Genomic DNA, 13,678 nt, shown 5'->3' with positions numbered 1-13,678 from the left:
AAAGATTGCCTCCTGCAGACAAAATAAGTCCATATCACATTATTGCAAGCTCACCTCACCCCACATCAGTTTTTTTTTGTTTTTTTTTTTGTTTTGTTTTTTTGTATTTATAGTGATTTTATTGCGAATGAACAGGAAACACGGGTTGGAAATCATAATTGATGCATTTGGGGTTTGAAATTTATTTATTTATTTGGCAGTTTAAATTTAATGCTATTCTATCCTGCTGAAGGTTTTATGTTGATTCAGAACTTCACTTTGAGATCACAGCAGGAATGTCTGAAAGTGCCAGATGTGCACATTTTGTCAAATATTCAGCTATTTAAACAACATATTTTAAAAGACACGTGGGTGTGCAGCATAAACTGGGGGACAGCTAGTGACAGACAATAACGTCCTCCTTCTGGTGTCTTCTATACTTCCATCATCTTCATCCACCTTGCATTCTTTTTTTTTTTTTTTGCGCTGTATTTTGGGGCGGGGCGCGGCGGAGGGATGCTAAGGTAGGTTCCCTCCCCCATGGGTGTGCCCACAGACCTCAGTGTGAGCCACCTGCAGAAGGCGCTTCAGACTTCAGCGCTGTTGCGCACGGCTGCACCGCGTCCAGCGCTCATCTCCAACACCAACTCTTTGTTTGTGACCCCCGTTTTTAGCGGAGAATACACAATCTGATGATGCGATTCAACGACAACTTCAAGTTTAAAGCGGGTGTTTATTTGAATCCAAGACTGATTTAGGTTTTTTTTTTTTTTTTGGATAATCCGCGGCGGATCGTGAGTGCGCAGGGAGAGGAGCTCAAAGGACCAGATTTATTTGTTTGTTTATTTTTTTAATGTTGACCGGCTTCGTTATTCTTTGGACGTAACTCGAAGGTAGGTTGGCGGTGCAACTGCTGTTTGGGTGCGTGAAAAGTGAAAGAATGATTTCAGTGGAGACAGATGTGCTCATTACAGACGGCTGCAGGGTCGCGCAGAAGGAATAATGTTCGCACAGCATGTGCAGATGTGAAGGCTAAGTACTTTTTAAAATACATATTTCTATCTTAAGTGTTAGTTTTTTTCTGAGATTTGGATTTTTTGTGTGTTGGTTTTTATTTTAATGTGCTTGTGATGCTGTAATTTGATGTCATTTCTTATATTCAATCCTCAATAATCTGCAGGTAAAATTACCGACACGTGCTTCGTGCGTTTTACGCGCGACGCAGCGCTTTATTTTGGTTTCGGGTCTGCTTCATAATTCTGGCTTCAGGGCTTCATGTGGAACTTGATCCTAGACCCTGACTGACAGTTTGACCTTAGACTCAAATCCACGTTTACAACTAGAGCAGTGCCACGCATGTTGTAATTACAACAGCGCGCAAAAGTGTCTCCAAAAGCTTTTGGTCCAGTTATTTCTGTCTGTGAGGCAAAGTTCTGTGCTGACATTTCACACAGCCTTTCCAACCTCATCCGCACAGCGATAATTTGGGATCCTTTTATGGGAATATTGTTCTCTTCAGCTCCTTTATTGGATAACACACGCGGCGATCGATGCGCTTTGGGCTTTAATCTGTGCGCCCTGCGCTCCGCGCCCCAAGATCCCGACAGGAAACATCGATCTTTGTGTTTTTTGTTTTGTTTTTTGGTTTTTTTTTTTGTTTTTTTTGCACAAACATTTAAAGGCCACGTTAATAGTGTGACCGGGTCGTCACAAAGGTGCAAGCAGCGCAGCTGTTCTGTGACACACAGAAGCAAACACTGTTGGAAGATGAGGTTTGTCAAATAAATGAATGGCACCACCTAAATTTTAAAGACAGAATTGAGAAAAATGTGCAGAATTAAACACATAAAAAGGTATAATCGGATGAAAGTTACTGAACAGCAGCAAATGCAGTGAAAGAAAAACTACAGACATAAAGTACATGGAGTCATTGGCAAATTTTGACAAATACGAGTATACTCTTAATGGTCACTTTTGCAGCCAGCTTTCTTTCCATGAGTCAGGGGATGGATACCTGAACCTGTCCAAGTCAGTGAATATGTCTTGGGCCTCAGAAATACAAACAGTATACTATTGTATGGTAATTCTGTCTGGAATAGGAAGTTGTCAAAAACTGTGGAAGAAAGCAGCTCCTGAGGGAAGCCACCAAAACACATGACAACTGGGAGGAAGCTTTCAGATTGGAAATTACTGTGCATAGTGCATCTTATGTCTGCTGCAAAAGTTACACTGCGTACAGCATTCACGGCGGAGTGTAATCCAGGAGTTTGTAACAAGAAAATAGACAAACATCTCAGCCTGAGTCTCCCATGTGTCTTCTAGGGGGAAAAACCCTTTAGCGGAGATTTAACATTTTTAACAAAATCCTTCTCTGTGGTCACTCCACCATGAAGCTGTGAAGTGGTGAGTGGACAGACAAAAGACACACTATGCCCAGTGTCTCCAATTCTTTTTCATATCTTTTCTAAAAGAAAAACTTTTATTCATTTATTTATTTATTTATTTGCTGACGTAGGGGTGGACATGTCTCCAAAAACACTCCATTTTAAAAGGTTGACATTTGAGATAATAAAATCTACCTTTTAAAAAATATCTTGTTGGACAGTTCAGCACAAAACAAAAAGAAAAGGAATCATTTGAAAAACCACTGTCTTGCTTTGTTCTTTTTTTTTAAAGCAGGTGTTTGTGGTTGCAGCTTATGAGGTTTGTCTCAGGTGTGACTTTCATCCATCTGTGTCCCTCAGCTCCTCCACTCTCCTGCTTCTCTGTCCAAAACCAGCGGGACAATGTTGTGGGACACATTTTGCTGGCTGCTGGTCCTGGTACCCTTATCATCAGCGGGCCTGCCGCCCTCCATCGAGCCCATCTCTGCTCCCCGGGTCTTCCTGTCCTTCAAAGGTAAGGTTTCTCACACTGTGGCCTTAAAATATTTGTGGGTCTAGGAGCCACTTTGCAGTTTTTTTTTACATCCTAACTGAGAATTTGTGCTTTGAGAGGTGTTTGTGATGTAAGCGATGATGAGCGGTGCTGCTGATGGTCATTTGGGGGTGGCTGGGTGCCTTTATTTGAGTGCCTGGCTGCTATTATGTGACCTTGGCTCTCCTCTGAAATCAAGTTCGATCTTGTCTTGGCCCGGCACACAGGCGGGGGCACAGATCCAGCATGTTATGAATGTTTGCCGGTGCCACATGAGACCATATGTGTGCTGAAGGGAGCCGTTAAAATAGGTCTCTGTGGTGCTTCGTCATTCCAGAACAGGCGTCGTCATCATGTCCATGTAAAGGTTTACCTGCTCGTGCCGCTCACGTAGACCTCAGTAGAAGTCTCTGCTGAGTTCATGTATCTCACTGCACAGTTGGGCTCAGTGTGGGGTGTTTGGAACTGCTATGAATGAATGGCTGAGTGCAAAATGCAGATTCCTCTGCTGATCTCAAGTGCTGTAGTTGCAGTTTGGTTTTCATTTGTTTTGTGAAAAATCCTTTTTTAACAATTACTTTGGGTTGTTAAACCATGAGTGTGAATAGAGCAGCTGCTACAGGAGCAAAAACACAATGGATGCTCATCCATTGGGGTGGATGCTGGGGCGGCACTGTGATTTAGTGGTTAGCACTACTGCTTCACAGCAAGAAGGTCATGGGATTGATTCCCGGCCTTTCTGTGTGGAGTTTGCATGTTCTCCCCGTGTCCACGTGAGTTTCCTACAGGCACTCCGGTTTCCTCCCACAATCAAAAACATGCTTATTTAGGGTCTGCTCCTTTCCCCGCCCCTGACCAAGGCAACGTCTACACATCTGGAGTTGGTCTCCGGGTGCTGGACTGTGGCTTCTCCTGCTCCTAGTGGTTGGATTGTATCTAACTGTAATTAGGATGGTTCTTCTTCTTCTTCATCAATTACTTTTTTCCCATCGCCTACATTCTTGAAGTATAAAATTTCAGAAGAAATACATCCAGCTTGGCCTTTTTACCCCAATACAGGTATATATCAATGCTTTGTCAGCGTTGGAAGTTGAGAAGTTTAAGTTAGTTATTCTGGTGATGTCAGATGTTGCGTTCAGTAACTAGTCCCTAGTTTATATAGTGACATATGCAGGAAAGGAGGTCCATGTTATCACAGAGATTTGAGGGAATTTTTATTTATTTTATTTATTTAAGCAAAACAATGTGATACTCAGCTGTTTTTTTGGGGAGGGGGGGGTTGGGTTAGTAGATAGATAAGATAGATAGATAGATAGATAGATAGATAGATAGATAGATAGATAGATAGATAGATAGATAGATAGATAGATAGATAGATGAGGAAGAGAGAGAGGAGAGAGGAGAGAGGAGAGAGAGAGAGAGAGAGAGAGAGAGAGAGGAGAGAGAGAGAGAGAGAGAGAGAGAGAGAAAGAAAAGAAAGAAAGAACCTTGATTGATCCCAGAGGAAATTCAAGGCATCAGCAGCTTACACATTAGACAAGACACACACATTGCACCAGACACACAAAAATAGGTTAAGTAATAAAAGAAAATAGACTAATCAATAAAAGCTACTAACTAAAATAAAAATAAAATTTGTGTGCAAGTACAGCATCCAGTCTCAGAGAATATGATGGAGGAGTAAATGTAGTAGTGTAGGGTTAGTTTAGGGGTAGTTTTAGTAGGGTTAGTTTTTTTGCACAGCCCTAATAATAGGATCCTTTTAAAGTGTGGAAATCTGGTTTAAATTTCAGACAGTGTTCCCACATTCTGTCCTTCATCCTCCTAACATGCTTACCTGATGGCTTTCTGTCTTCTCCCAATGAATCTCCCCCCATCGCTCTCTCTCTCTCTCTAATCGATTTGTCGAGTTGCATTTCACACCCCGCTGGTGTCGCATTTGCTCAATAGTTCATTTATTTTCCATTTCTCCTAATTGAGTTCTTTTTTTGTTTGTTTTTAATTAGTTTGGGAGGTTACGTTGTTCCACGCAGAGCAACTTCAGATAGCTGGAGACCAGAAACGCACATAAACGCTGCATTGCTTAATTGTATTGGTTTTGCTCCACCCTGCTGGGAGCAGCTCTTTCATGTGCTTTTATTAATTTTTCATTCGCCAGTGTACTTAACAACATAATTGTCTTAATCTAACATAATATTCGTCTAATGTCGCAACACCGATTTGCTCCGTTTGTAATAACTGCCACTTGATAACGTAATTCAGCTAATTTATTTTACTTTTGCTCATACAAGACCAGCTACAAGGTTGCAGCGTTAATAGTCTTTTAGTTCATTGTGCTGCTGCTTTTGCTTCTGCCTGCAGCTGAGCTTCACGTGTTTGTACATGAAGTATCACTTTTCACTGATTATTTGCTTGTCACAAAGCCGGCAGAGCAGATTGAGCTGCATTTGGCTGACATCCACTGGCTTTTCAAATCTTTTCCTCTTAAACAAAGCTGCACAGGCACAGAAATAGTGGCACAGAAAATAAATCTGTTTCTCCAAGTGTTTATCTTAAAATCCATTATTAGCCTGATTAGTTTACTCTGCCATTTATTAGTCACATTTCTTCTAATGTGACTGTTTAGACCTGATGCTTTTATAGCAAACCTTTTTAGAACAAAAAGCTAAAAATGTACATCTTAAAAGTCTGAAAAGAACATAGAATTACATCATATTAACCACCATGTGACACTGCTGAGATACATGAGTACTTTCACTGGTACTGTACCAGTCTGATATCGGTATGAAATTGGCCACAATTACTGGATCAGATGTTGAGAATTTTAAAAAAGCTAAATCTGACCCAAGTCTTCTATTGCACATGTGAGCCATGTTGTGGGCTTTGTATGCATTGGTTAGACTGGGTTGACATATTGTTATGGTGCATTTTGTGTGACATGATACAAAAACCTAGCCTAGATTTTGTGCATCTTCTTCTTTGTCTTTCGGCTGTTCCCGTTAGGGGTCGCCACAGCAGATCAATCGTTTCCATCTCACCCTGTCCTCTGTATCTTCCTCTGTCACACCAACCACCAGCATGTCCTCCATCAGCACATCCATAAACCTCGTCTTTGGCCTCCCTCTTCTCCTCCTGCCTGGTGGCTCCATCCTTAGCATCTCCCTATATACCCTGGGTCCCTCCTCTGCATATATCCAAACCAATCTCAATCTCGCCTCTCTGACTTTGTCTCCAAACCGTCCCACCTGAGCTGTCCCTCTGATATGTTCATCCCTAATCCTGTCCATTCTTGTCACGCCCAAAGAGAATCTCAACATCTTCAGCTCTGCCACCTCCAGCTCTACCTCCTGTCTTTTTGTTAGTGCCACTGTCTGTAAGCCGTACAACATAGCTGGTCTCACTACTGTCTTGTAAACTTCCCCTTCACTCTTGCAGATATTCTTTGGTCACAAATCACTCCTGCCACTTTTCTCCACCCATTCCACCCTGCCTGCACTCTCTTCTTCACCTCTCTACCACACTCTCTATTACTTTGGACAGCTGATCCCAAGTATTTAAACTCATCTACTTTCACTCCTTGTAACTGTACAATTCCACTGGGCTCCCTCTCATTCACACACATCAGTCTTGCTCCTGCTGACTTTCATTCCCCTGCTCTCCAGAGCATATCTCCACCTTTCCAGGCCAGACTCAACCTGTTCTCTACTCTCCCTGCAGATCACAATGTCATCTGCAAACATCATAGTCCAGTGGTGTCCAAAGTATTCCAGAAAGGGCTGAGAGGGTGCAGGTTTGCTTTGCAGCCACTGACTTCAGCAGGTGATTTCACTGATGAACTCATCCCATCTGCTCAAAGTGATGTTATTCAGTGATATCACCTGCTGAAGTCAGTGGCTGGAAAGAAAGTATGAACCCTCTTGGCCATTTCTGGAATACTTTGGACACCACTGTCATAGTCCATGGAGACTACTGTCTGATTTTGTGCATATTATTCCAAATGCATTTCACATTGAACATTCACAACGGCATGTCTACATTGTGGTTCAGGTGTGGATGTAACGGTTATTGATGTAATGGTAAATCATTATGAAGTATCCTACAATATCAATTACCATTTCATGTTTTAATTTACTGAACTACCACGGTGGATTATCATTGTGCAAAAAACTTTATAACATCATCCACATCTCCCAAAGCAGGCGCGCGCACACACACACACACACACACACACACACACACACACACACACACACACACACACACACACACACACACACGCGCACACACACACACACACACACACACACACACACACACACACACACACACACACACACACACACACACCTGTTCCCTTAATGTTAAAGTAGCATTTTTGATAAGGTTTTGCCTGTGTTATTATTTTAATATGATAATTATGTTGTTTAAAACTTGGTGAAATTGTTTCAGAGTGCTTTTTGAGCACATCTTCACTGTACTGCAATAATACAAATAACCTTGATAATTTTGGCCACTAAAATCAAGATGTAAAATTTTAATGTAGTTACCTCAGCAGGTTAGATTTAGAATAACAGTAATAATAAGTAAAAGACAACTTACTATTTTTATTTTAACACAGATGATCTGCTATCTCGGTGTTGGTGACATCATAATCACCTCCAAGCAAAAAAAAAAGTTTGAAATCCTCGTAAAATATATGTCTAAATTTTTGCGCACATTTTTTTCATATGGTTTACTCTGATTTTTTATTTAGAATACACTGTGGAGTAGAATATTTGTTTCCCAGTTTGAGCTGATGTTTTGCTATGTTGGCAAATTAAATTCAGACAAATGCATTTATTAACACATTTGTTATTTTCTGATTGGGAAACAGTTTTTTTTTTTCAAATTTGAATCAGTATCATCAGATACAGGAAGTTCCATTTAGTATTGGTATCATATTAGACATTTCTGTTTATTAAACTACTTTCATTGGTAATCACATTCATTAATGGTAATCACAAACTCATGCACAGAACTAAAAAAATATAGGTGTCTCCAATAAGGCAAAACTGCACATTTCAGAGTGACCTTTTACTGTGGCCAGCCTAAGGCACACCTGTGCAATAATCATGCTGTCTAATCAGCATCTTGATGTGCCACACCTGTGAGGTGGGATGGATTATCTCGTCAAGGGAGAAGTGCTCACTAACACAGATTTAGACCGATTTGTGAACAGTATTTGAGAGAAATAGGTCTTTTGTGTATATAGAAAATGTTTAAGAACTTTGAGTTCAGCTCATGAAAAATGGGAGCCAAAACAAAAGTGTTGTTTTTATATTTTTGTTCAGTGCATGGCTATTTCAAGAAACTGGTTGAAGATATGCCTGTGGTAACTATTAAACATTAATATTAAGTCATATATCAAGTTCCCTGTGCCCTGTCAACTTCTTGAGGTTTCTTACTGTAACATAAAACAAGAAAATGATAGTTCTTCTTTCCCGCCATCATAAAAGTGCTTGCTAATAGGGCGGATAAGGTTGAGACTTTGTGTTGACTTACACTGTGATTTGTATGAATAAATACATTTAATTCTTTCTGTCTGAGAGACACAAAGAATAGTCGCAGCGTCAAAAGTAGCTCAAGTTCACATTTGGGAGCAAACAAAAGCTGAGAGGAGATGAGCTGATAGATTAGTTCAGACAGAGCAGTTTACCTGTTCGACACAAGACGGATGGCGAGAGCGTAAACCAGATTGTCCCTGAGTACCCGTCTAATTATAAGACTGTCTGACTTTGTCATTTCTATGTTCTTCCCAGACCCAGCCTTGTAGCCAGGTGTTTCATCGTGCACTAAGAGGCAGAAAAAAACAAAACAAAGTTAAACACTTTCAAATGTGCCCGAGGATTAACGTAACAAGCTATTACTTGTTAATATGCTGCAACTCTCCCACAGTTTGGGGCCAGTTAACCTTGGGTGTGAGCGGCTTCTGTTTGAAGGGTCACAACCTTCGACAGCCCCGTGCACTGAAATAGCATGTGATTACAGACCTTGTTTAAAGGTAAATATGTGAGTTCTCAGCAGCAGATCAAAGCCACAGCCTTTCTCTGTGCTTTACAATGCTGACATGGGATTGACAAAAATGTCATCTTTGATTTTTTTTTTTCCTTTTTTTTGCACAGAGAGCCAGAGTGCTCAATAAACACGACACATTCAACACTGAAAAAAATAGTAGGATTTCCCAATAGTTGTGCCACTCACATGATCTGATGGGATAGGCAAATTTTATTATTATTATTATCATCATTATTCTACTTCTATGTATTTGTTGAACACTTATGTAGTCAAAATGTTAGAAAAATCATAAATGGATCACAATGATGACAAAAACAAACAAAGCTGTGAAATAGTGTAATATTATCTGTGTAAGGACAACTACTCAAAACAATCACTCTGTGTGAATAGTGGGACATACATCTGTAAACTATCACTACCATTGTGCGTTTTATGGTGAAACCACCAAACTTTGCACAGACATTGTTTGATATATGTAACAAAAACAAGCTCAGTTTTGACCATTTTTCATCAGAGTTACAATATATCAAACAAAGTGTCTGCAAAAGTTGGTGCCTTGTCCATAAAACACACAACTGATTCACATATCTGTCCTAAAGGGTTAATATACAGGTTGTGGGGAGCAACCTCAGAAGACTCAAAAACTAACAGGAAACAGGCTTCAATTTTAGATGTTGTAATGAAAGATACCTTCACTACACAGATCATTTCTCCTTCAGCTTGCAAGCCCACCACACAGCACTCTGCCTCTTCGTCAGCCTGCTCTCCAGATGGGTGGGCCGTCCCCCTCAGCGTGGATCAGTAAAGTTATGTGATTGGTTGAATGATGTTGCATTTGACCTTTATATGCGATTACCACTCACGTTGTATCTAAAATGGTATGTGTAAAAGTGAAAGTCTGTTTTGTCTGTGCAACGTGGTAAACAAAAGAACAGTATACACCATGGTGCTCCAGAGGAGATATGAAGTTATTATTATATTATTATTTTCATTATTATTACTGTAATTTCCGGACTAGAAGCCGCTACTTTTTTCACACGCTTTGAACACTTGCCTTTGAACACACACATAATTTGAAATACGTCAATTGATGCTGTCAACTGATTTCCTGAAAGCTGCGCTCCTCATGTTTTGTAAACTCACACACAGTGTAAATATAAGGTCTTACCTGTTTGTTTTAGTGAAGAAAAGTCCCTCTCCCGCACTTTGCGCCAGAGTTGCGCCATCAGATCAGTTAGCGGAGGGGAGCCTTCTCCCCCCACCCTTCCACAGCGGTTCTCTATCTTGGAGCGACAAGTCGAAAAAGTCACAGCGCGTCATTAACATCTCATTTATCACAGACTCCATCCGATCCTGGCTGCACGTGATGAAATCTCAAGAAAAAGTTAAAATTACTCAGTTCTCCGTGAGGAGCAGAGACACCGTGCGCACGCTGGATGATGTGTGCATCAATATTTACGTGTAACACTTCAGGGGAAAAAAGCATTTATGGTACATATTTAATTAAAAATTAAAAAAAATCTTTCTGTCTAACATCTTTCTGTGTAAATATCTCATGTTACAACGTGAGACCCGCGGCTTATACACAAGTGTGTCTTATTTATGTACAATTTCTTTTTTTCTTTTTAAAATTGGTGGGTGCAGCTAATATTCAGGTGCACTCTATAGTCCGGAAATTACTGTATTTTTATTATTATTGTTATTATTAATTGTATAAGGAAATATGAAGTTAGCAAAGTAGCAAATCGGCCATGAGACATACTGCCCCAACAGCCCCACTGCAGAGGCTCTTACTCAGAGGTATGTTTTTTCACGTGGCATTTTCCTTCCATCATCCTGTTTGAGGTCTTAGTTGAAGGTTAACCTACAAGCTGTGATGGACATTTCTGCGCTCTGAGATTTGTTTGTTCTGTTGGTCCTTATCATGGCTAATAACTCAGCCTGCACTAACACACTCAGTAGCCACTTTGGGAGCCTCAGCAGACAAAACTATCAGCTTACACTCTGTGTATAATAGCACTCTACCTTGTAAATCACTTTACAAAAGCAAGTAACATATACTTACCTCTTGAACCATGTGAATGAATTTTTGACACGTTGATCTAAAATGGAAATGTTGACACTTGATTGAGCTTCAGTGCATGAAAAGCTTTTATGTTGATTAATGAGCAAACACAACTCGAGATTGTAGATCCTGGACCTGTAGATCAGTTCCACACTTCTTTAGAGATTCAACCCTAAATGCAACACCTATATTTCACCCATAACGTTTCAGATAGTTCTGTGTGTTGTTAGAGAGAAATGACACTGCTATCAAAAACTGTTTCCGTGAGACAAAGGGGGCTCCTGAACTCATAACGTAGTGACTCAAAGGAGCACTGATCAAGCACAAATATGTAATGCTGCATTTACACATAACAACGACAAGTCACGAATGCCACGAAGTATACATTCTTGGCCGCTGATCACAAATGTGATGATTTGAGGCAGAGGCGTCAGGTGTCATCAGGAACTGCTGCAACCTGTTACCACGTGTTATGATTAATGGCACGTGTTGCTGGAGCATTATCAGGAACCACTATGCACAGTCAAGAATAATGTTCCGCCCTGTTGCGCGCTGTTCCACACGTAACAGTGCATTGTTACATCCTGTCACGTTGTGAATGAGGCGAATTATCTTCACACACCCACCCCCTTATTCATCCAACCATCAGCTGCTGAACAATTCAGATTGCTCCAGTTTGCTCCTCAAAATCTAGATTAATCCACAGCAGAAGAACTTTGTCACTGCATGTTTAGCTGGGCTCTGTGGAGTGGCGCAGAGAGGAGGAGGAGACGGAGAGAGCCAGATGTGTGGCTCCACTTGGCTCTCGTCACGCTCGTTTTCCCAAACATCAGGCATAGCAGCAGCCGCGGGTGGAGCACCTGCAGGAGCGCACTGATGAGCATTGGAACGAGACTTTTAGCTGACTTGGCATCTCTGTCCTCCTTCAGCATACTGCAGCAATGAGACTGAATGCGATGGAGCAGGGTTTAATTATGCGCACATCAGAGAAGAATGCTGTCACGCTTTATTAAGGATCACCACTAATCAAGACAGATCAATACACTCAGTTGTGACCTCTACTGCATGAGGCGAAATGAGGGTGGTGGAAGATTTTTTTTGACAGCCAAAAACATGCTCCACAAAAATCACGAATATCATGCACCAACACGCACTATTAAGAAACCTATTCAGATGCTTTAAATCACATTAAGAATGTCAGGAATGTGCCAAGAATGACGCAAATATGACATTCGTAATGCGTCCTGCCTATGTGTAAACGCAGCATTACAAACTGGGAGTGAGAATGTGTTGGATTTTGATGTGCCACCAATTCTGAGGACATTACAATCTGGATCAACAAAGAAAAATGTTTGCAGTTTAATTCCAGTTCATTTTGCTCCAGTAATAGTATTCCTATGGAATTTTTAAGAGTACCAACAACTTCACTGCAATATGTTCGAGTTCGAATTTGCCAACGAAACAAAGGCATTGTGTGAAAATTATGTTGATGGTGACAGGAAAGGAGGAGAAAAGTGGAACACCCTTACATATCTGACACTAATTCATGCAAATTAATTCTTTGTGACTCAATGACATTATAATATGGTTCTGTATAGACTTGACATTTGATCAGTTCTGTCCAAAATTCAACCACTTTATTTTGCACACACATGAACAGATTGACATACATGCAGGACCATGACAAATCTCTAACCCTGAGCACATCACCTCTGTGTATGGCTATAAAAATTTGTAGATAGGCTGTCTGTATGTACAACCCCAATTCCATTGAAGTTGGGACGTTGTGTAAAATGTAAATAAAAACAGAATACAATGATTTGCAAATCCTCTTCAACCTATATTCAATTGAATACACCACAAAGACAAGATATTTAATGTTCAGACTGATAAACTTTATTGTTTTTGTGCAAATATTTGCTCCTTTTGAAATGGATGCCTGCAACACATTTCAAAAAGTTGGGACAGGGCAACAAAAGACTGGGAATGTTGATGAATGCTTAAAGAACACCTAATTGGAAACAGATGAGTGTCATGATTGGGTATAAAAGGAGCATCTGCAAAAGGCTCAGCCATTCACAAGCAAAGATGGGGCGAGGATCACCACTTTGTGAACAACTGCATGAAAAAAATAGTCCAACAGTGTAAGAACAATGTTTCTCAATGTTCAATTGCAAGGAATTTAGGGATTCCATCATCTACAGTCCATAATATAATCAGAAGATTCAGAAAATCTGGAGAACTTTCTACACATAAGCGCAAGGCTGAAAACCAACATTGAATGCCCGTGACCTTTGATCCCTCAGGTGGCACTGCATTAAAAACCGACATCATTGTGTAAAGGATCTTACCGCATGGGCTCAGGAACACTTCAGAAAACCATTGTCAGTTAACACAGTTCGTCGCTACACCTACAAGTGCAAGTTAAAACTCTACCATACAAAGTGAAAGCCATACATCAACAACACCCAGAAATGCCACCGCCTTCTCTGGGTCCGAGCTCATTTGAAATGGACAGACGCAAAGTGGAAAAGGGTGCTGTGGTCTGATGAGTCCTTGTTTCAAATTGTTTGAAAAAGACCATCCAGATTGTTACCAGCGCAAAGTTCAAAAGCCAGCATCTGTGATGGTATGGGGGTGTGTTAGTGCCCATGGCATGGACAA

The 13,678-nt window shown here is 40.7% G+C and overlaps 1 protein-coding gene across 1 annotated transcript in view; it reads left to right on the top strand.

The window, feature by feature from the left end:
* The first annotated feature begins 538 nt into the window (after positions 1 to 538).
* sema3fa (sema domain, immunoglobulin domain (Ig), short basic domain, secreted, (semaphorin) 3Fa) overlaps positions 539 to 13,678 on the top strand; it is a 164,743-nt gene continuing 151,603 nt past the window's right edge. The window contains 2 exon segments of the mRNA XM_034166334.1: positions 539 to 872; positions 2,724 to 2,877. Of these exon segments, the coding sequence (XP_034022225.1) occupies positions 2,766 to 2,877 (112 nt within the window). The 5' untranslated portion in view covers positions 539 to 872; positions 2,724 to 2,765.

Source organism: Thalassophryne amazonica, chromosome 3 (genome assembly GCF_902500255.1).
Source record: "Thalassophryne amazonica chromosome 3, fThaAma1.1, whole genome shotgun sequence".
Taxonomy (NCBI): Eukaryota; Metazoa; Chordata; class Actinopteri; order Batrachoidiformes; family Batrachoididae; genus Thalassophryne; species Thalassophryne amazonica.
This window is presented reverse-complemented; position numbering and strand designations above follow the sequence as displayed.